The sequence below is a fragment of the Pistacia vera genome, unplaced genomic scaffold (assembly GCF_008641045.1).
Source record: "Pistacia vera cultivar Batoury unplaced genomic scaffold, PisVer_v2 Contig430, whole genome shotgun sequence".
NCBI classification, from domain to species: Eukaryota; Viridiplantae; Streptophyta; class Magnoliopsida; order Sapindales; family Anacardiaceae; genus Pistacia; species Pistacia vera.
The window spans coordinates 1864290-1888927 of NW_022196258.1; the positions used below are offsets into that span (position 1 = coordinate 1864290).

Consider the following 24638-nt stretch of genomic DNA (forward strand, 5'->3'; position numbering starts at 1 on the left):
TTTGGTCTTTCTTGAACAGGCAAAGTCGGTAGCACCACCTGGAGACAATACAAGATAACCACCACATGCCTATTCTATCTCTTCCTTCTCTTCCTTCACATCCACGTTGGATTGACGATGAAAAGCCATACACAGCACACAAACTCTTTTCTTTGATTTCAAGAATGTATGATTTTCTCATTTACCCAGATAGCGGACTTTTTCCCGGTTGCAGTTTTTGAAGGTAGTACAGAAAAGGATGGTCATTCTTTTGTAAATCTGATACCCAATCTGTTCTTCATTATTATCATTATTTTGTTAGGTAGCAGCACCGCATTTAATTTCTATTTAATTTTTTAATGACTTTTTAACTGTTAAGCGTTAACCAGAGAATTAACTGCATGCAGTCAGTAAGGTAAGGTTATATCAAGAATTGAAAATTGGAACAATTTACTTCTATTCCTGGGCTTGTCATGTATTCAGATGACCCATTTCTTTAATTGTTCATATTTCATGTTAAATGTTTTTTTGTTTTTTGGACATGGGAGTAGGGGTGTCCGACTAGCTTGTACGCATCTCAATAAATCTTTTAGGATTCTGAAGTTGATAAATGGATATATCCTCTCAATAACCACTTTTATTAGTAATTCAATACATCGGACTTAGAACATCTTGAGTAATGATCATCCAATGGGAGTTCATGTTAAATGTTGTAGTTGGCAAATAATTTACAGTGTCGCTTAATAAGTTTTGAGAACTTGTAAAAAGAAAGCCTTTAAAGTATAAAGGTTTGCCAAATGAAATAATGACACGAGTGAGAGCAGCTTCACAAATTTTTGCATACCTGTAGACTGTAGTTTTGTTTTGAGATTGATACGTTTTCTTCTTGCCACCAAAGAGCACTTTTCTGGCCGACAAAAGTAAAGGTGCTAAATTTTCTTACTTTTTAACTTTTCCTTTAGAAAATCATTGAAGCATCCTAAATAAATTATAACTTTTGTCCCATGTAAGGTGAAAGTATGCCCGAATCATTAAAGTAGTACTCTTTTCCTTCGTATCTGTCATTAGAACCACAGACTTAAAAGTTTGGATAACGTTACACAACTCTCAAATATCTTTTACTGTAAGTCTTTGTACAATCTCTCTAAAGAAAATGACATAACAACAGAAACGAATCAAATGAAGTCAAATTAGAAAAGCCAAAGGGCTGCACGTGAATATTTTCAATACAAACAAACATGTCATCAGATTATTGTACACCATGATGTCGATACCGGGGAAGAGGGAATCAGCTTGATCACCTTTACAAGCAAATGCTATGTAGCTAGAAATGGCATGCTTGATACAGAGGCTGAAATCAGGAGGAAATGAATCTTCAGTATTTCCACAGAGTGTAATTCAAGCAAAAGACCTTTTAGTGCTTAATCGACGAGGATGTCCTTTTACTTCAACTCAAAGGGACTCCGAAGAGACACTTGCACATGGAAGCAGTGATAAGCCAACCAACTAGATCTTCAGCTATTTATTAGTTAGTTTTACGGGGAAAAGAGAAAGACATACACATTAATAACAACAGATATCGCCCACCACCGACAGTAACTCAGTTACTGATCAAATATCATTCTTCAAGTTATCCACCAAACCAGTCAGAGAGGTATTTGAAAAATCAAGTTTGGACCCGGAGCTAAGAAGAAGAGCTTTCCAAACTCTAGCCCCTGGAGATACATTCTTCTCACCCATTTTTTTAAGCAATTCAAGGGCTCTACAAACCAGACCTCTATGGCACAACCCACAAATTGCCTTATCAAACATCAAACTTGGCGGGCAAAAATCTTTATCCAATACTTCCTCCAACAAATAGCAAGCTTCAATAACTTCACCTTTACTGACCAAACCATTAATCATAATAGTATACGTCTGCAAATTCATTGCAATGCCTTCCAATCCCATCTCCCTCATAAGCTCCTTTGACCTCCCCAGCTCCCCAACCTTACACAACTCCCTCAGTAACGTATAATAAGTAATCACATTAGGCTTGCATCCCAACTCCTCCATACAAGCAATCATCTTGATTCCGGCTTCAACATTATTTTTCTTACATAAACAATTTATATACACATTGTAGGTATGAACATTAGGAACCAAACCCAACACAAGCAATTCATCAAACAGCTTCTCTGCTTTCACATAATCTTCATCTGCAACAACCCCACTCATAACCATACCATAACAAACAATATCAGGTTTAATACCATCTAATTTCATCTTATTCAAAACATTCAAAGCCTCCAAACCCTTTTCTTTCTTCACCAAACACCTAATCACATTAGTATAATCAACCATACCAGGACAAAACCCTAACTTTCTAATTCCTTCAAGAAAGCCTAAAACCTGAACACTTGACAAATCTTTTTCTTCACAAACTGATGCCAATACTAAAGAGAAAGTTCTTGAATCAACACTAAATCCATCATTTATCATTCCATTTAACATCTCAATTGCATAACCAACTCTATTTATTCTACAAAGAGCACGTATCAATAACCGAAAACATGATTCTTCTATTCTAATATTCATAAGTTGACTCTTTAACAAGATTTGAGGGACCATTTTAATACGTTCTTTATTTCTACAAAGAACAGAAAGCAGAGTATTGAGTGAGTACACAGAAGGGACACACCTGAACTTGGAAATCCTATAAAACAGATTAATAGAATCATGAATTTTATTAGCATCTGCATAAAGTTTAATAAGATCAGCAAGAATATACTCTGGTGTTTCGAATTTTTCATTCCGTTCAAGGTAGTCAAGAACAGAGAGAAGTTGACAAAATTGTGAGGTTTCTGCTAGGGTTTTGATGATAAAGTGGTAGGCTTCCGGGGTTGGTTCACAATTATAGATGTCAAAGGAGTGTATAAGAGAAGAGAGGATATATGGTCGGTTTGATTTTTGTTGTTGTTGTTGTTGTATTGCTGGTGGCATTGTTAAAGACTGCTTAAGATTTTGCATGGCTTGTTGTTGATTGAAAGTTTGGTGCCATTTGGCTTTGTAGGGTGACAATGGCCATTTTCTGTGCTTTCTAAGGTAAGGATTGGCGCGCTTTAGGGGAGAGGACCTGACCATTTTGAGTTTCAGGACTGTGTGAACAGATCTGAAACGAAGATGAGGGTTTTGGAATGATATTTAAAGGCTTCTACAATGGGTAAGTAAGGTTTTTATATATCAAAAAAAAAAAAAAAAGAGAGGTTACGAAGTACCGCGAAGCCAAGACAAAAATGATAAAAGCACACGAACCCGTCTCAAAAGCACGCAAACTCGAAAATAGAAACACAAAAACAGACACAACCGCCCAAATAGAAACACAACAAGGGATACAAACGCCCAAAGAGAGCACGTAGGCTATACGATAAAGAAAAACGAATAAAAACCTAGGATGACTGTCCTTTCTTCTTATTAGAGCTGATGGTGGGCTGCATCGTGCTAGGTTGGGCTTAAAAATTCAAGGTCTGTCGTGTTGTGGGCGGTGTCATACCAAAACTCAAAGAAATTCATGTCTTGTTGTGTCGATTTATCAAATTTGAAGGCTCATGACACGACCAGTTATATACCGTGTTATGCCATGGGCTATACTATAGGTTGGCCCGCTTGCTTTGTGGGTTGGCCTACAAATGATTTTTTTAACATTTACAAATTGCAATAATTTTGATTTATTATTAATAATTATTATAAAAATATTTTATATGTTATATTTAGTGATATTTTGCATTTGTATTAATTAAAAAATATATAATCACTATGAAATATAATAAAATAATAAGATATTAAAATATTAATTGAATTTCAATACTTTTTATTACTTAAATTATACATATAAACTTAGAAATTTCTATTTTTTTATTTTTTTTCGTGTCATGCCATGCCGACCTATGTGCCTTTTTTAATGCCCACGTCATAGCCCGCATGATCATGGGTCATGTTGTGTTGTGTTTTTTTTTCATACCGTGCCTTGTCATGCTATGCTTTTTTTGTGTCGTGCCATAGGCCGACACGGCCCATCTGCCGGCTCTACTTCTTACTCTTCTTATCGTTAGGCGCCAACAGAAGACGAGAGGACTAGGACTGGAGCATGGGTCCCTCCCTCTGTATCAAAGTGGAGTTTTTAATATTTTGCAGTAACCACTTCAATTCACCAACCATTAGAGGAGTTACACAATATTTACCTAATTAATTAATTAGTTTCTGTTTTATTTTAATCAATTTTTTTTATTGGTTACTTGGGGTTGTCTGGGCTAGCATATACGCATCTCAACTAGTTCTCCGACTCCGAACAAGGCTTCCAAAACAAGGCAAACCCTGTGATCCGTGACCAACAATATTAGCACCATTTCTTGTGATTCGAACCTGAGACCACAGGGGGAGCAAACCCCTTGGGCCCAAGCCTTTATCACTGACCAACCCATTGTTGGTTTATTTTAATCTATTTTGTTTTTAAATTTGAGTTGCCTTCCTTTTTATTTTTTAATAACTAATAATTAGGAGAAATAATATTCTCTGCAGATTATAAATTTAGCAACAAGTGAACACGCACAAGACTTTGTCATCTTCCCCAACAACACGGTTTGAATTGTCGTCAAAATCTGATAATCCAAACTCTCTAGAAAAAACGCCACTGAATGTCATTGTATAAGACGAAGCAATTTATGAATGAAATGTATAGAACAAGACCCTTTTGTTTCTGTCAATCCTCATTCAATAAGGTTTCTTCAATACTACTCTGCGCATCATTTTCTCCATCAACCGCGTTACACGCTAACCAGTAAGCATGAAGATCATAAATATAGTTGATTTCCCATCCCAAATGAAGTTACATAGATTGCTTCTCCATACCCATCATCTCATTTGTTTATTTTCTGTCAACTTCTATATAAATATAATAACCGCGTCTGACACGCCCTGAATCACTATATTTAAGAAGACTCACAGTAGGATTTCTCATCAAAAACCGAAGCGATTCATTCTGCAAACTCACTCCAATGGCGCATTTTACTGGCACTACCAATCCACCAACTGATATTTATCCTCCTCCTCCTCCACCACCACCACCACCACCACCACCACCACGAGCAGCAGTTGCTAATAGCGTTTCAATTATAGGCCCTCAATTTTGTGGCCATACTTATCCCATTGATCTTGCAATTGTGAGAAAGTTTTTTACCATAACTGATGGAAATTTTGTTGTGCAAGACATCAATGGTAACATCCTTTTTAAAGTGAAAGGTACCTTGTTAACCGTTCATGATCGCCGCGTTCTACTTGACTCAACTGGAAATCCCATTGTCACTCTGCGGCGAAAGGTCTCGTGATTGATTTTTTTATTTTTTATTTTTGCAAAGAGAACATTCTATCTGCAAGTATATCTCACTAATTAATTTATTTTCTTTGTTGTAGATAATGACAGCTCATGATAGATGGCAAGTTTTCAGGGGAGAAAGTACAGAGCTAAGTGATCTAATCTTTACTGCTAAACGATCTTCAATGTTTCAATTAAAGACCAAGTTAGATGTGTTCTTAGCAAACAATACAAAGGAGGATGTTTGTGATTTCAAGATCAAAGGAAGTTGGCTTGAGCGATCTTGTGTTATTTATGCTGGAGAGTCCTCCACAGTTGTTGCCCAGGTAAGAACATTAATAAAACCATATGGTATTATTAATCAGATAATAGATGATAATATACAAGTAATTAGTCACTAATTGAATTAATTCTTTGATTTGAAGATGCACAAGAAGCACACTGCTGAAAGCATATTGCTTGGAAAGGACAAGTTCATGGTGACAGTTTATCCTAACATCGATTACGCATTCATAGTCTCTCTTATTGTGATTCTTGATGCAATCAACACTGAATCCGGTGGTGGATCTGGGGGTGGCTCTGACATCCTTTCTGGCGTTGAATTCTGATTTTCCTCTCTTCTTTTATTTGAAGAGACTTGTGCCATTGCTTGGCTTTCTGGGGCTTGATTGGTCGCTTCTGAAGTTTTCCAAGTCCACTAGTGATCTTTTTTTTTTTATGGAGTTTTGTTTATAGAATTCAACTGTTAATGTCTAATAATTATGAAATTTCATTATTATACTTAGAATCAGTCACAATCCTTCAGGAATTACTAAAAAATTTCCAATATGCATGTAAAGAATATCTTCTGCAGTGCAGATGATACATTCAGCTACCGAAACACAATAACTCATACAAACGAAATCAAATAATCGATCACTCAACAAAGTATAAACACTTTGTCAACTTCCCCAACAACACAATTTGTTGTGTCACTGTATGTATTGTTATGCCTAAAAAATCAAGGTTCACATGAGCTTATGCCAGCAAGGGTCAATTAGAGTTCAAGAAAGCTATGTCATCTAGACATTGCCACGTCACATAATGACGGAAGAAGTAAGGCCATCGTTAGTGTTGCAGGTAAATGCCAAGCTTGTGAGTGGCTAGAAATTGTCCACCTGCCCAAGCCCTATGCGATTTAAGGATGTCTTCCGTGCAGACAACCAATGGGAAGCGGGTTAGGAATTGTACCACACCTGCCCAGCTGCAGAGTCATGATTACTACCTTGAATCGCCCAACTATAAATAGAGGGCTCCTCTCTTTTTTATGGAATTGACTCATCTTTAGTCTAAAAAAGCATACGCTCTCTCTCTCTATAGATTGTAATTCAGCTTGCTGTACGCGACCTGACTGTAACCACCTATTAATTCAACCACAGTGGACGTATGATTCGCTTTTAAGCATCCAAACCATTTTAAAAATCGCTTCTTATTTATTCTCTCATTACATATTTTCATATCACGTATAATTTCTAAATCCGCTTAACACTTTACACGTGTGAGTCGTTGATGTCAAAATCAAACATCAACATGTACGTAGTCTAACTCGAAGCAATTTATGAATGACATTTACATAACAGGACCCTTTTGTTTCATTAATTGTTGAAGTTGCGAAAATGTTAAACTAATAGAATATGCTTTTGGTAACCGCCAACGGTACTGTTCATAATTCTCTTTCTTGTCCTTTCGGCTTCACTTCGAATTATAAATCTTGGAACCTGCATATCCTCCCCATTTTCACATGCCTCCCAACTTGACTGGATTCAATTCGGAAGGTTTCTTTCATGCTGCTGCACATCATTTTCTCTATCAACCTGCGTTATGCTAATTTATTTTCGTAATTTGTAAGGATGAATCATTCATTATAGAGATAGATTGTCTTATATTTTCTCTATCAACCTATGCTCTAATGCGTTTACGTGACCCGCTATTGTTGGAGTGGTCGGCAACTGCAACAAGAATTATCCTATTGTTCTTGCAATAGAGATCGAGAAACGTTATGAGTCTTATGACCATGGCTTATGGTAATTAAATTTGTTATGCAAGACAACAATTAGAGCATCCTTAGTAACTTCAAATTAAACCAACAAACATAAAAATGCCTAAGATAAAGCTAGCTAGAGAATAAGCATATTTTAAAGTCATGTCACATCAACCAGACTAAAAGGCGCCGGCTAAAGGGACTTACACTTTATAATTTTATCACGTGGTTTATATCTAATTTTATAAACTAAACAACTAAATTAATGCATGACATATCAGACTTCCATTTCTGGAGCAATCCTACAACTTGCATATCTTCAGACCTCACCTGCAACTTGTTTTATTTAAATCCTTTTGCTCATTCAAATTCAGAGAAAAGCTTATGGGAGAAATACAGTAAGAAGTTTCCGATTAGTACTTAAGTGACTTCCCAAAAAGAAGTTGCAAATATATATAAACAGTCGCCTTGGATGACCATGGTCTCATACTTTATTTATTAATTCTTTCATAATATTGTGAGTGGCCCTTGATCATATAAATTTAAGCCTCAAACACAAGGATTTTCATCAACATCAAAATCAAAGCAATTCTTTCTGCAAACTCACTCTCAAAATGGCACATTTAACCAGCAATTACCCACCAACCGGTACATATCCTCCTCCACCAGCACCAGCAGCAACTGGTATATATTTTCCTCCTCCACCACCACCAGCACAAACTGGTACATATCCTCCTCCTCCTCCACCACTAGCACAAACTGGTACATATTCTCCTCATCCACCCCCACCAGCACCAACTGGTATATATTCTCCTCCTCCACCAACACCAGCACCAACTGGTACATATTCTCCTCCTCCACCACCACATGCACCAACCGGTATATATTCTACCCCTCCACCAACACCACCACTACCCGTTGCGAATAGTGTAACAGTTATAGGCCCCCAATTTTGCGAGCATACTTATCCCGTTGATCTTGCAATTGTGAGAAAGTTATTGACCATAACTGATGGAAACTTTGTTGTGCAAGACATCAATGGCAACACTCTTTTCAAAGTGAAAGGTGCCTTGTTAACCGTTCATAATCGCCGCGTTCTACTTGACTCAGCTGGAAAGCCCATTGTCACTCTGCGGAAAAAGGTCTTGTGATTGATTTGCTGCTGCTCAAAGAACTTTCTATCTGCAAGTATTGGTTACACTTAACAACTATCTTCAACTCTATTAAATTTATTTTTCATTTATGTAGATAATGACAGCTCATGACAGATGGCAAGTCTTCAGGGGAGAGAGTAAAGAACCTAGTGATCTAATCTTTACTGCTAAACGATCTTCAATGTTTCAATTAAAGACCAAGTTAGATGTGTTCTTAGCAAGCAATACAAAGGAGGATGTTTGTGATTTCAAGGTCAAAGGAAGTTGGTCAGAACGATCTTGTGTTATTCATGCTGGCGACTCCTCCGCAATTCTTGCCCAGGTAAGAACATTAATATAAAACCATATGGTATAATCAGGTAATAGATGATAATAGACAAGTCATTAGCGACTAATTGAATATTAATTACTGGATATGCACTATGCAGATGCACATGAAGGACACTGCTGAAAGCATATTGCTGGGAAAAGACCAGTTCACGGTGACAGTTTATCCTAAAATCGACTATGCATTCGTAATCTCTCTTATTGTGATTCTTGATGCAATTAACTCTGAAGGGAGTGCTGCTGACGTCCTTTCTGAATTCTGACCTTGAATTCAGATTTTCTTTCCTCTTTCGTTTGTATCTTCTATTGAAAAAAAATAAAAGAGTGGTTGAGTGATTATTTTCAGTGTAATAAAATATTCTGCTAGTTGTCGACTTTAGACTTGCCATAACTTGGCTTTCTGGGGCTTGAATTGTCGCTTCTGAAGTTTTCCAAGTCTATTTACTGGTCTCTTTGATGGACTGACTAATAAAACGTTACAAACGGTTCAATAATTAGCTGCTAAATTAAGGAAGAAAGAATTGTTGACCCAATTATACAATCTACACAGCAACCAACTCCTCTGTTTTTTCTCTTTGCATAATCCCCTTCTGAAACGGCCCCTCTATAATCATAGATTCGTAGTACAACAAAGAAAACCAAATTAATACCGTCTGAATTTCTTCTTTCTTAAAGCAATTCAAACCTTTTGTCTTCTTCTTCACCGAACACCTATTGACATTAGTATCATCAACCTTACCCTGACAAAACCCTGATTTTCTCATATTCAAGAAACCCTATTACATCAATATTAACAGCAATTTGTTGATTCAACACTATCCTTCATGGGTAAACTGAAGGGAACACACCCGAATTTGGGTATTCTGAAGGCTAATAGAAACTTGAATTCTACCAAAATCCCTATAAATTTCAACTACAAAAGCGGTTTCCAATGTAAAACAACTCGAAACCAATTCGAGCTAGCAACCTGGAACTATGTATGCTTCAGATAATTAACTATACTTTTTCAAATAACATAAGTAGTAATTTAGTACCCAGAGGAAAGCAAATATGCAACCGAAATGAAATAATAAAGGCCGCTAAAGATATTTATGAACATGAACAGGACATTGTCAACTTGCCTCACCACAGGGTTGTATTATCAAATTCATATGCCTTGTCTATTAAATACATTGATTATATAATCCATTAAAAAAACTTGCATCATACTGCAATTGCATGCCCAGAACTTTTTTTTTTTTTTTTTAATGATTAGGGGTGTTTGAAATCAACTTATGCGTCCCTCAACTAATCTTTCGAGATCCTGAAACTACCAACTACTGGCTACCCTTATTAATAATTGAGGAGGGACTCGAACTCACGACCTTTTGAACAATATACCCAAGAGTTGCTATCAAATCGCTTGACCATATAGTTCACGCCTAAACTTTCCTTTCGGTAACCTTCTATCAACTTAATAATTATATATATATATTTTTCATCTCTACTCCAAGTTGTCTCCATCAGGAAGAAGATCGTGAAAAGTCTTGATCCCATCGCCAATTAAATCCCTTTAACCAATTCAAATCTAGATAAGGCTTTAGAGAAATAGAATGAAAATTTGTGAAGTACTTAACCTCTAATAAACAAGTATCAAAAGGCTTTCCATTACTAGTCACTTCGAAAATTCTTCATCCGATTTTTGTTTTTTTCTTTGTTAGTTTGCTATATCCGCGTCTTACAGGTCCTTGACCGAATGTATATAAGAAGCACTGCAGAATCTTAAATTTTCAAAGTAAAGATATTCCTTGATCACCTCTCTTTCAATGGCACATTTCGCTTATACTTCTCCACCAGTAGCTAATCCCTTTTCAATTATAAGCCCTCAGTTCTGCGCTCATCCTTATCCGGTTGAACTTGCAATAGTTAACAAGGTTAAGACCATGACCGATGGAAAATTTGTTGTGCAAGATATGAATGTCAACATCCATTTCAAATTGAAAGTTAAGAAGTCAAGCTCTGCCGCGTTTTAATCGACTCTGCTGGAAACCCCATTGTCACACCAAGAGAGAAGGTCTTGTATCACTATTTTTTGTATCTGCCTGTACGAATTTCACTTCACTTCATCACTGTTTTCTGCAATAGTTGATTTATTTTGGTTTATACATATAAGAACAGCTCATGAAAGATGGCAAGTTTTCAGGGGAGATAGTACAGGGTCCAGAAATCTAATATTTAGTGTTAAACGGTCCTCATTGCTGCAATCAATTACAAAGCCTAAGTTAAATGTGTTCTTAGCAAACAATACTGAGGACAATGTTTGTGATTTCAAGGTTAGAGGAAATTGGCTGGAACGATCTTCTGTTATTTATGCCGGAGAGTCCTCCACAATTGTTGCCAAAGTAAGAACATCAATATTTTATTCCATTAAGATTTTTTTATTACTTAATTTGTATTTTGCACAGTCTATCTCATCTTTTACTGATCATGTTTAAAGCTTAATTCAATTCTTCTTGTTTATGCAGCTGCATAAGAATTGCACGGCTCCAAGAATCTTGATTGGGAAGGAGCGTTTCATGGTGACAGTGTACCCCAACATGGATTATGCATTCATTATTGCCCTTATTGTGATTCTTGATGCAATTAACTCCGAAGACGGTGATGAAGACTATTATGAATCCTCATTCCCTCAAAACGTCAGTCAAATGGTTGATGTAGCCGGAAACGTCAGTCAAATGGTTGATGTAGCCGGAAACGTCAGTCAAATGGTTGATGCAGCTGGAAACGTCACTCAAATGGTTGATGTAGCTGAAAACCTCAATCAAATGGCTGATGGAGAAGATGTAGCTGACGATAATGATGATGAAGACTATGAAGACTATGATATATGAATCCTCATTCCCTGAAAGCCTCAGTCTAATGGTTGAAGTAGGAGATGATAACGACGATAATTTGATTTTCTCTCCTCAATCATTTGAATTTTCCTTGTACATTGTCAAGTTTTTATTTTAGTGTAATAAGATATGTTTCTAATTTTATATGTTAGACAATGTTGAACTTTATATTAAACCCAAATAAAGTCATTAGCAGCTCTTGATTTTACTAGGATTACTGTCCTTTCTTCTTACTAGAGCTGGCGGTGGGCTGATTCGTGCTATTCCGGGCTTAAAAATTCAAAGCATGTCATGTCGGAGGTTGTGTCGTGCCAAAGCCCACAGCAATTAATACCTTGTCATGTTGTGTTGACCTATCACATTTGAAGGCCCATGGCACGGCCAGTTATATATTGTGTCGTGCCGTAGGTCATGCTGTGGGTTTGCCCGCATGCTTTGTGGGCTGGCCTATAAATTATTTTTTTAATATTTATAAGTTAAAGTAATTTTGATTTATTATTAATAATTATTATAAAAATATTTTATATATTATATTTAGTGAATTTTGTATTTATACTAATTATAAAGTATATAATCATTATAAAATATAATAAAATAATAAGACATTAAAGGCGTGTTTGGTTCAGTTTTATTATCCATAATGGATCTGAGTTTTTAAATAATGTTTGTTTTATTATTTGCACAATCCAATCTGCAAAATATGTTTCCTGACAGTTTTCTAACTTTCTTTTTTACCGTTGGCTTTTATTTTTCTCAGCTTTCTCTTCATTGACATTTCCCACTTTTTTTTTTTTTTTTTAACCATTGGCTTTTATTTTTCTCAGCTTTTTCATTATTCTTCACTGACATTCCCCGCTTTAACACTTCACCATTTTTAACTTTCTCAGTTCACCACTATTTTTAACTTTGGAAAGTATATTGTGATCGTCAAAACGGGACAGAATATGCCCGAAATGGAGAAGGACCGAGTCAATCGTAACAAAGTATTATGGACAACTGTATGGGATAACATAACGAATGCACTGTGGGCAGTACAGTGGACCATGTCGTAATTGTTAATGGAGTATACGTGTAATAATGATTATAAGGGTTGATAATTAATACTTTTGTCATATATGTATTAATGTGGTGCTTTTAAACAGTTGGATTAGTACTTGAAATTAATATGAGTTTTTGTTTTTTAATATCTACGGGTGACAAAATTACTAATAAAATATTTAGTATTATTAAAATGTAACTTGATAAGTTATATATATAATAATACATTATTTTAACAAAATGCAACAAAATATTATATTAATCAATCATTTATAAAAAAATATATTAATTAAATATTCAACACAAATGTCAACGTCAAAATACTCTATCAAACACATATTCTGTAAATCTTATTCTCGTAATCATAACCCTATCACACTATCCAATACTATCCCTAAAATCCTATCCAAAATAATAAACCAAATATATCCTAAAATATTAATTAAATTTGAATACTTTTTATTGTTTATAAGATATAATTATAAATTAGTAATTTTTATTTTTTATTTTTTTTCGTGTCGTACTATACTAGTCACGTGCCTTTTTTTTAATGCCCACGACATAGCCTACATTATCGTAAGCCGTGCCATACGACATTTTTTTGCGTATGAAGTCTTATCATGTCGTGCTTTTTTTCGTGTTGTGCCAGCTCTACTTCTTACTCTCCTTACCATTGGACACCAACAGACTCGAAAGACAAGATCCCACAAGAGGACAAGATCCCACAAGAGGACTAGGATTGGAGCATGGATCCCTCCGTACCAAAGCGGAGTTTTTAACCACTACAGTCCACCAACCACCAGAGGAGTTACACAATATTTACCTAATTAATTAAATATTTTCTGTATTATTTTAATCTATTTTGTTTTTAAATTTGAGTTGCCTCGCTTTTTGTTTTTTAATATCTAATAATTACGAGAAATAATATTCTCTTCATATTATAAACTTAGCAACAAGTGAACACGCACAAGACTTTGTCAACTTCCCCAACAACACGGTTTTAATTGTCGTCAAAATCTGATAATCCAAAATCTCTAGAAAAAATCCACAGAATGTCATTGTATAAGACGAAGCAATTTATGAATGAAATTTACAGAACAAGGTTTCTTCAATACTGCTCTGCACATCATTTTCTCCATCAACCGCGTTACACGCTAACCAGTAAGCTTGAAGATCATAAATATAGTTTACTTCCCATCCCAAATGAAGTTACATAGATTGCTTCTCCATACACATAATCTCATTTGTTTATTTTCTGTCAACTTCAATAATAAATATAACAATAATGCTACGGACATCAGGATACTTACACCCAAATCTTGTACCGGCCTACGTGTCCCCTGACTAACACAAGACATGTTTGACGTTACTAAATTTTTTTCTAGTGAACGGTCGTTTATCAAATATGGGCAGTCATTCACTTACATGAACTCCCATCCATATTATATGGACAGGGGTCTATTTACTACAGACGGACGTAGGACACCCGTCCATCAGTAAATGTAATAAAAAATCTAAACAAAAATTACTTATGAACGGCCGTCCATAAATATTGGACGGACGTTCATATGTTAATGGACACCTGTCTATTAACAATCGTTTTTAAAAATTAAAAAACATTTAGGGATGGCTGTTCATCAGTTATGGACGGTCGTCCCTTAATTTTGGACCTGCGCCCGCAAATAAGGGACGCCCGTCCATAATGTAAATATAAATTTTTTTTAAAAAAACTTTAGACGCTCATCCATAACTTGTGGACGGGCGTCCCTAACGTGTGGACGGGCGTCTGTAAGGAATGGACGCCCGTCCATAATGTGGTTTTAAAAAAATTTAATAAAAACTTTGGACGCCGGTCCATAAATGGTGGACGAGCGTCCCTTACGTGTGGACGGGAGTCCGTAAGTAATGGATGCCCGTCCATTATGTTGTTTTAAAAAATTTAATAAAAAATTTGAACGTCCGTCCATAAATTGTGGATGGACGTCCTTTACGTGTGGACTGACGTCCGTAAGGAATGGACGCCCATCCATTATGTTGTTTTAAAAAATTTAATAAAAATTTTGGACGGACGTCCCTAAAGTATGGACAGGTGTCCGTAATGAAAGGACGCCTATCCATTATGTATGGACAGTCGTCCGTATGAAATGGACGGCCGTCTCTTATGTAAAGGATGGTCATCCACATAATATGGACGACCGTCCATAATATAATAAATTGTTATTTTAATTAAAACTTTTTATTTATTTGCGAAAAACATTAGCTTCTCCAATACACTTCTCCAAAAACCAGCGCGAAAATTTTTCGAGCAAAAGAAAAAAGAAAGAACCCATTTTATACCTATCGCCAGCTTCTGCTTCATCGCTCCCGTCTGTTCTTCGCATCTGTATTGCGTCTGCATTCTTCTCGAGTTTCTTCCTCAACAGCCGTTTCTTCCTCATTTTCTAGCTACTGTGACAAGAACGAAAGCTATAAATTTTTTGTCCAACAATTGTTTACAGTGGAAAGGGAGATAAGATGATCAAAATTTGTCCAAATTAGAAAGTTTGCTGAGGTTGTTAACTGGTTTTTATTTAACTTATGTATTTATTTAGTTTTGTATTCTATTTTGGATTGAATATATGTTACAATAGCAAAAAACTGATAGAGAATATTTGTTGATGATTGTTATGAATCAAATTCGTGAATGCGAACATTAGTATTGGTTTTGCATTAAATTACAGAATATGGAAGAGTCCAATTTGCCTCATTTCAATGATTGTAACACCTGCTCTCTACTACTATTCTTATAGTTCAGACTATGTAAATTATAGATATACATAGCGTATGGAAAATAGTGGGCTCAAATTTTTTCTTTACTCAATAAAATATAATTCTTTACAAATACAAAATACTATGTATTAAAAACTTTCTACTTAATACAAAGTATCATAACTGGTGGACAGTAATGCCAATACTCTCCGCTCCTCGACGTTTATCCGACCGCTGCTCCTATTTCCTGCAAAACAGGGAAGAACAATAGGGTGAGCACAACAATGCTCAGTAAGTAAATCTTTTACTACCTGTCCCTGCAACTCACTCTTTGGTTCTTTCCTTACTCTATCGTTCTTCTATTTTCTAATTCTCACTGTTTTTCTCTTTCTTTCTAATACTTTTATTCTCCTTTAACTCTGTTCTGCTCTTTTTATTCTTTCTTTCTCTTTGTTCTTATTCTCTTTTCTCCTTCTCTTATTCTTACTCACCATGAAGGAAAATCATGGTTCTCTCTTATTCTCATCATACTCACCATGAAGGAAAATCATGGTTCTCTCTTTTATTCTCGTTATACTCTCACTAACCATGGAAGAACTCATGGTGCATGCATGTATGAGATGTACATGCAATTAATGCAAAAGAACTGCATGTTTCTTTCTTCTACTCTCTATTCTTACTAACTCAAACTCTCTCATTCTTTCTCATACTCTCTCTCTTTCTATCTCATTCTTTCTCAAGCTTTCTCATTCTCTACATTATCTTATTCTCATTTCTCATAATTCATTTCTACTAACTCGCTCTTTGAATGTCACGGCCCCATCTTACCGGAGGCACGGCCGGGACTTCTCCCGCTCTACGTGACTTCTACTGATTCTCTTTCTGTCTCTCTTTCTCATAACTCTTTTCTGTTAACTTTCTGTTGTAGGTCACGGCCTCATCTTACCGGAGGCACGGCTGGGTGGTCATCCCACTCTTCGTAACCCCACTCATTGTCTCTCTTTACTCTTTCTCATGTTTGCTCATTCTTCCTCACTTGCATGTCACGGCCTCATCTTACCGGAGGCACGGCTGGGTGGAGATCACAAAGCACCAACCCACTCTTCGTGACTTCTACTCATTCTCTGCCGATCGGACTCGGTCATGCATGGATTCGGAACCCTTGGCCACGTGAGTGTATTCTCTCTCTCTCTGAATGTCACGGCCCCATCTAACCGGAGGCACGGCTGGGGATCACAAAGCACCCACTCTCGTGACTTTACTCATCACTCACGGGTTCCCCATCGCACAACCTACTCTATTCTCTTCTTTAGCACTTTTCTCTCTTTTATTCGCTAGTGCTCAATCTCTCTTTCTCTTTACTATTAGAGTGTTCTCATTCTCTTTACTCTTAGAGTTGCTATTCTCAACATTCTCTACTCTTTCTCACTCAAACTATTACTTATAGTATAGCTTATACTCAAAATTCTCTACTCTTGCTCAAGCTAATACTCATCTCTTCCTCAAGCTAGTACTCATAGTATAGCTTAACTCTTAGAGTATCTATTCACAGAGTTCTCTACTCTTTCTTAAGCTACTTCTCAATGCATAATTAATGCACATGGATGGCTCATGCTCAATAATGCACTTAGGAAGTGCCAATATCAATGTTGCATCAAAGACAGTCGTTCTGCGCATGTCACACTAAAAAAGGCATAACTTGAGTTATACACATCGGATTGCTACGATTTTTGTCTCGTTTTAAAGCTTAGAGACAGAGCTATAATTTTATGTTTTGGTCTAAACCCAGTTCAATCTATAAGATGCCCAAAAATCACTCAGAAAGTCACGGCCGTGACAGGGCAATGTGGTAACATGTTTTCACTTAGGCATTTCATCAAGCAACTCATGTGCATACAAAAACTCTACTATAATTACTACTCTACTTCATTCTCTAGCCATCCAAAATGGGAGAAAACTCCCTCATATAACCATAATCCCTGCCAAGGAAAACACTTCCAAATAGGTTTACACAACATCTTTCAAACTTCATCTCAATTTCCATTTCTCAATACACATTGAAGCACTTCTCATACATGAAGTGTATCCAACAACCACAAAACCAATATTCATCTCAACTCAATTTCTCAACAAGCATAATACATATTTATACAAGCATAAATCTCTACTCAATCTCTAAATCTCTACTCAAAAGCTTATTCAAAACTCAACTTGGTTGGATTTACTTACCTCATACTTGAGTAGTCTTCACTAAAACTCTCTACTCTTGTTGGACCTTAGCTTTCCCTTCTTTTTTTTTTCCTAAATATAAACTTAGTAAGAACTTAACCCTTACATAAATAAAACTCATATCTAGAGTAGAGATTTTTACCTCTTCTTGCTTAGGATCAATTCTTTGTCAAATCCCAACTCAAAACTCTCAAAAATCCCTTAGAAGATTGAGTGAGAAATTGAGATAAAATGGGAGATGAAGAGACGGCGGAAATGGATGAAATGAAGGGGTTTAGAGAACTAAACCCTTATTAGCTCATATAATATACACTCTTTCCCATTTTGCCCCTACTCTTTCTTAAAAATTCCACATTTATCCTTTAATTCTTTACAAACTCACCCCTATTCTACACTATTCTCCATGAAATTTTCTTGCATTTTACTCTCCACTTTTCCTGCTAATTAGGGGTAGAATGGTCATTTTTCCCTTAGGAAAGAATTCTCTAGAAACTCAAACAAAAACTCAGCTGGCCCTTCTCCGCGGCGAAGGATTCTCTGTCACCCCGGCGAAGAATTACAGAACTGACACCGCCATACACAAAGCCAATGTCACCGCGACGAAGACTATTCTTCGCCCGGGCGAAGACTGCAACTCCAAAATCCGCTAAGTCTTGATCAATTCCAGGGTAAACACTCAACCAAATCCAAAACATAAACTCAACCAAGGGCCAACCAAACAACATGAATAAGATACAACCTCATTTAGGGGCAATTTAGTAAACCTTGAGGCCATAACATAAATAATGGTTATGTATCTCAAATGGGGCGTTACAATGATGTTGAGGTAAATTGTGCTTGAAACCTTAACTTTTTCTTTAACATAATTTTAAATTTATTGTATGGTATTGTTTCTTTTGATGTGTTGTATTAGTACATTCTAATTTTGTCTATTATAAAACTATTAAATGATCAGGAAAATGAACGTGATGAATTAGAAGATATTGGATATGCAGAGGAAGAAGTAGAGCCTCATATTGGAATGATGTTTGATTCAGTTGATAGTCTGGTGAAGTATTACAAACGGTATGATAACAAAACGGGATTTGAAGCAATGATACGTACGTCAAAAAAATGTGATGATAGAGAGATGAGATATGTGACAGTGGCATGTTCTTGTTTTGGGAAGGAGAGATGTAAGTCGAGAAATACCTTGAAAAAACAACATGTTGCCAAAACAGATTGTAAGAGTCGAATTAGTGCAGCTTTGAATGGTGAATGCAAATGAGAAATTAAATCAGTTGTACTTGAACATAACTATGATCTTACAAATTCGACAAAAATAAGATATTTCAAGGTTAACCGAACAATACAACCTTATGTGAAAAGGCGACTTAAAGTTAAAGATGTGACTGAGATTAGATTGTGTAAAAATTTTCAGTCATGTTCAATTGAGGCGAAAGGTGTAGAGAATTTGACGTTTCTACAAAAAGATTGTAGGAACAATATTGAAAAAGTGAGAAGGCTATGACTTGGAGTTGGAGATGCTTCGGCAGTACTTGAGTATTTTATGAAAATGCAAAAGGAGAATTCAAATTTCCAGTACATGATTGATGTAGATGAAGAGAGTCGATTACAGAATGTGCTATGTGTTGATGCTAGATGTAGGGCTGCATATAAAGAATTCGGTGATGTTGTCACCTTCGACACAATATATCTGACGAACAAGTATGATATGCCATTTGCTGCTTTTGTGGGGGTTGATCATCATGGACATTCGACGTTGTTAGGTTGCGGGTTAATTTCTCAGGAGGCCACTAAGACATTTGCATGGCTATTTCGTTCTTGGCTTGAATGCATGGATGTTGCTCCTAATGGAATTATCACTTATCAAGACAAGGCCATGTAAAAGGCAATTGAGATTGTTTTCCCTGGTACAAGACATAGCTGGTGTTTGCGGCATATAATGAAGAAACTGCCTAAAAAGTTAAGAGGGTATAAGAAATATGAAATTATAAAGTTTAAGTTGCAAAATATTGTCTATGATTCCTTTACTCGTGAAGAGTTCGAAGAACGGTGGAACTAATCTATTGATGTGCACAACTTTCACGAGAATGCATGGTTATGTGGATTGTACAAAGAAAGAGTACGATGGGTGCCTGCATTTCTTAAAGATACTTTCTGGGCAGGTATGTCTACTACCCAACATAGTGAAAGTATGCATGTATTTTTTTATGGGTATGTAAATTCCAAAACTACTTTAAAACAATTTGTGGAACAATATGATAATGCATTGCGAGATAAAGTGGAAAAAGAAACGGAGGCTGATTTTAGATCTTTCAAATCTTGGATACCATGCATAACTAATTACCCTATTGAGAAACAATTTCAAAGTGCATACACAACTGCAAAGTTTAAAGAGTTTTAAGAAGAGATTGCGGGGAAGATTTATTGTGAGTTATCTTTTCTGAATAAATGTGATTCATACGAGGAGTATCAAGTTTTGGAAGATGTTTAGTTTGGAGATAGTAGTCACCGTGTTCCGTTTGTAGTATACTTTGAAGAAAGTTCATGTGATATTCATTGTACTTGTCATTTGTTTGAATTCAGGGGGATTTTATGCAGACATGCCATTATGGTGTTGATTCATAAAAGGGTTTCACACATTTTGGAAAAGTACATTTTACGGCGTTGGAGGAAAAATATAAACAGATGTCATACGAAAATTAAAGTGAGTTATAATAGGTGGAGCACCAACATTGGAGGACAACGTTTTGATAAGTTGTCTAATTTAATGCTGACAGTAGCCGATATGGCATCAAACAATGAGAAAGATTATAATATGTTAACAGAGTTTATGATTGACACGAGGAACAAGTTAGAGCAAAAGGAAAGTGAGGGAGGGCTTGGTACAAAAGTGAACATCTCTTCCACAACCGGTTTGAGTAGTCAAGATGGGGACAGTCCTCCGAAAGAGGGGAATAGTTTAATTATTAGTCCACAGACAGTTCGTAGCAAAGGTCATCCTCCATGTAAAAGAAAGCAATCGAAGGTTGAAGAAATTGTACATAGGGTTAAAAAGACAAAATTACAAAAACAATAAATTGGTATGAGTTATACACCTATGCTTACATGATATCTTTTTTTGAAACATTATTTACTTATTTGAAGTTTAGAATAATATCGACTTGATTATTAATGTGTTATGCTACTTTTTAGGAAAATGATCATCAGTACAGCGACAAAAGGAACAGTTTCTTTCATGTACTTCTGTGGCCGATGTGAAAACTCAAGTGTTGTTGAATGATGTTGTTACTACCCAGGTATGTGTTATGTATTTTGTATAATTGTAATTGGCTTAAGTTTTCTATAACGTGTGCTAAATTGTGGTTGTTAAACAATGACAGATGTCCACTGATCCGATTCAGAATCTCGTAGGATAAAGTAATTTCTATATTGGACAGGAGTTTGTAAATGATGAACATGTCTCATTGGGAGATGTTTGATATTGTTGACAGGTTGAAGCATATAGAATTGTATTTGGTAGAAATTTTTCATGCTTTGATTAATTTCTGCCAAATGCAGTTGAGTTGTATGCTGATTCAGTTGTTTGTTTTTAGTATTTTTGTCATTGGTTGTGTAGGATAGTGAATTCATGATAATGACCTTAATGTAACTTATTATGAATGTTTTCAGTATATATTATCGTCACATTGCAGACTCCGATTGTAGATAGAATTTTGGATATGCATTTCATTTGAGATTTGAATTTTGATGTCTTTGGGTATGTCTAGTATTACATATACATATGCAATCAAAAGAGTAGTTCAGATATGTATAAACAAAAGGCAAATCTATTTATAAACAAAAGACAATCTTTATCAAGAACATCCGCTGAAATCAATCTATTTATAAGCAAAAGGCAAATATAATCTTTGTACATAAAGCTAAGTATTTGAAGTACACATAATCATAATTAACATTCATAGTGTGTTCCCCAAGAATGTTGACAAGGAGGAGGCTATTTAGAAATTCTTCATCATGGTGCAGGGGGTGGAGGTTGACTGGAGGAGGAGGAGGCTGTTGAGAAGTTCTTCATCATGCTGAAAATCTCTGTCATGCGTTCCCCAATGATGTCAACTGTTTCTTCTATTCTTGATGCAAACATGTTGAAATCACTTTGCAATTGATCATGTTGTTCTTGCATTTGCCTCTCAATACGTGAAAAACACTCCTCTTGAAACTTTTCCATCCGCTTAAATTTGCTTTCTATTTCCTCTAAAGTATGAGAAGATACATCTTCTACATTCTCAGATGATCTAGGTTCAATAATCGTTCTTCTTCTTTTGCGCACATAGACTTGTCCTTTATTAACCCCTTCTGAAACACTGACACCTTCCTGAACCGTTGCATCTCCCTCCATTTCATCCCTAATCACAAACCATTGTCCTGTCATATTCTTTTTAATCAAACCCATTTTATTCAATGTCACATCCCCCAACACATTATTTGCAGAAAACTTAATCTTATTTGCTACATCATTAGGGGTGATCTCAATACCCAACTTCTCACATATTAACGTAACAAGTATCCCCCAATGTATTTCTCTTTTTTCTGCTTGAATCTCTCCCAACTTCTTAATCAATAACTTCACTAAATTCCCTGCTACTGCTGCTTCCATGAACATTAAATCTTTAACCGTCACATTTCTATTTGTCTCTTTCCTACCATTAAATGTGTAAGTCAGATATCTATGAAATACTCTCATAGCAAGATTCTTTAACTTTGTAGATTTACACCTATGTGGATGGTAAATCCCTATCCCGGAAACATCAATCCAAGCTTGTTTGGAATCCCAGGTTCTAGATACGTTTTCCAAACCTTCAAAATCAAATCCTATCCAGGTTGCTAAATCTTGTGGTCTCACTGCAAAATTCTGATTTTTTTTAATCTAAAAAACATTATATACGCCAGAAACTCATCAGTATCTGTCTCCACAACTTCCAAACTACCAAAAAACTCATAGATCATATGTTTATATCCATCATATCTAATACTGACCAAGGTCCCATTTCAAATTATTAATCCAACCATTCATTTCATCATCTAAACCTAAACTTGTTAGAAGTCCTAAATCCAAACTTCTTCCAAGGCAAATATCTCTTTTCGACACGTCCTCATATTGTTTTTTATGTCTCAAGTCTTGAAATTGAATTGCAGATGACGATATGTCTTCATGAGGAATGGTTGTATTTTTTGTTCTCACCATTTTCTGTTTTCTTCTAAAACCTGTATACATAAAAAAGTCATTATCATAATCTGTTAAACCTAAACCAACAGATATGGATACCTAATAAACCAACAGATCATAAATTGGATTAAATTAAACAGATAAGGCTCTTAGCTTTTAGCATTAATATCATTTCAAATGCTAATATTGCAATATTTAATACATAATCATGAATTCATTCAATAGGATGCCAACATCATGATTCCATCTAGAGAGAAAAGATATAAACAGACCACATTAGGATCGTGGTCTGACCACCAATAATATTTACATATAAAACCTCCAAACATGTGCAAGAAATGATGGCAACAACTAAAATGGAACAGCACCAATACACTTTCATATGCATTCTAGGACTGTCCATTACAATGGATTGAGGCATAAGACAAAAAGAGTTTGGGCAGGACTGAATCCCATTTCCTCAACCTCATTGACAATCTTGCAAAATTTAGAATGTTTCGAGCATGCTGCAAGTGGATAATTAGTCACCAAATAAGAAATTCAAGATTGAGGTACACCAGTATCTTTCAAAAGAGCTATATATGTGGACCAAAACTTTTACTCCTTAAATCCAGTAAAAGTCCCCGTCCCATGCACTTCAAAACCGAAACAATTTTTCATCATGAATGACAACACTCTTAGAGGAAATTATAATATGCATATTTTGTTAACAAATATGCTCTGCTATAGAGCTAGTGGAAATAGTTTGCTCAACTACACGCAAGGCTCCATTTCCGTTCTATTGAATCTATGAAGACCTATGAATTGATTGTTACAGTTTTAACAAAGACTCAAAAAAATCAATTGCAAAAAATCAAAGTAGAACAACTAAATTGATTACATAGATTAGAGTGCATGCAGTTATGACAAACATGAAATAATTTCAGATTTAATGGAATGAACACTAAGAGCTGAAACAACATAATAGAACAACGAAGAGTAAAAGCTACAATATCCCAAAAATTTTACATAGCAAGAGCATCATAACAAGAACCAAATATGTAGTGAGCAAAGCAGTGGGAAACCTCCTTAGATTTTTTTACCTTCTATCATTTTCTTCTTCTTTTTTTTTATTTTTTATTTTATTTTATTTTTTTGGGTGTGCGGGGGCTTGCTCTTCTTAGTTCTATATTACCTTCTTACTAAAAATTAATGCATGGTTCAGCTGCCATCCCAGAGTAAAATTAATTACGATCAACATCAACAGCATTAATAAAAAAAACACTGCTGAAAATGCCATTGTGACATCTGAATTTAGTATTGATTTTATGTCAAGTAAAAAAGATTTTGATAATAATAATTCTAACTTGCATTTCCATTTCATGATTTATTTCCCAAAAAACTAACTTCTATTTGTTTTAATATTTTTTTTGTCCAAAAAGTATAAGTCATTAGCAAGGCAAAATTTTTCTTCTTTTAACAGGATATACAAATCCTTAATATTCTGTTCCGTAAATTCTCAATATGAATATCTGAGTTCTGACCATTACTTGAGGCCTCACCATCATTATCTAGATGATAATCTCAATAAACCTGCTTTATTCAGTTTCGTGCAATATTCAAGTCAATAGCCTAGAAAGATGAAGTAACAAGTTAGAAAAAGATGAAAACTTTTCAGGGCACATGCAATATCCTCAATTGTCAGAAATAA

General features: G+C 35.5%; 3 protein-coding genes and 1 pseudogene across 3 annotated transcripts; 3 read left to right on the top strand and 1 right to left on the bottom strand.

Moving 5' to 3' along the window:
* Positions 1-1039: 1039 nt before the first annotated feature.
* Positions 1040-3175, bottom strand: LOC116143592 (pentatricopeptide repeat-containing protein At2g38420, mitochondrial). Its single transcript, XM_031429049.1, has one exon. It carries the CDS (start codon positions 3100-3102, stop codon positions 1591-1593), a length of 1512 nt encoding a protein of 503 aa, XP_031284909.1. The 5' UTR covers positions 3103-3175; the 3' UTR covers positions 1040-1590.
* A 1817-nt stretch (positions 3176-4992) lies between these two features.
* Positions 4993-6747, top strand: LOC116143574 (protein LURP-one-related 10-like). The gene is made up of 3 exons (XM_031429031.1): positions 4993-5333; positions 5428-5655; positions 5755-6747. Exons 1-3 carry the CDS (start codon positions 5013-5015, stop codon positions 5935-5937), a joined length of 732 nt encoding a protein of 243 aa, XP_031284891.1. The 5' UTR covers positions 4993-5012; the 3' UTR covers positions 5938-6747.
* Positions 6748-7837: 1090 nt separating this feature from the next.
* Positions 7838-9242, top strand: LOC116143587 (protein LURP-one-related 10-like). The gene is made up of 3 exons (XM_031429043.1): positions 7838-8491; positions 8598-8825; positions 8932-9242. The coding sequence occupies exons 1-3, from the start codon at positions 7964-7966 to the stop codon at positions 9091-9093; spliced, it is 918 nt and encodes a 305-aa protein (XP_031284903.1). The 5' UTR covers positions 7838-7963; the 3' UTR covers positions 9094-9242.
* A 1393-nt stretch (positions 9243-10635) lies between these two features.
* LOC116143403 lies at positions 10636-11780 on the top strand (annotated as a pseudogene).
* The last annotated feature ends 12858 nt before the right edge of the window (positions 11781-24638 follow it).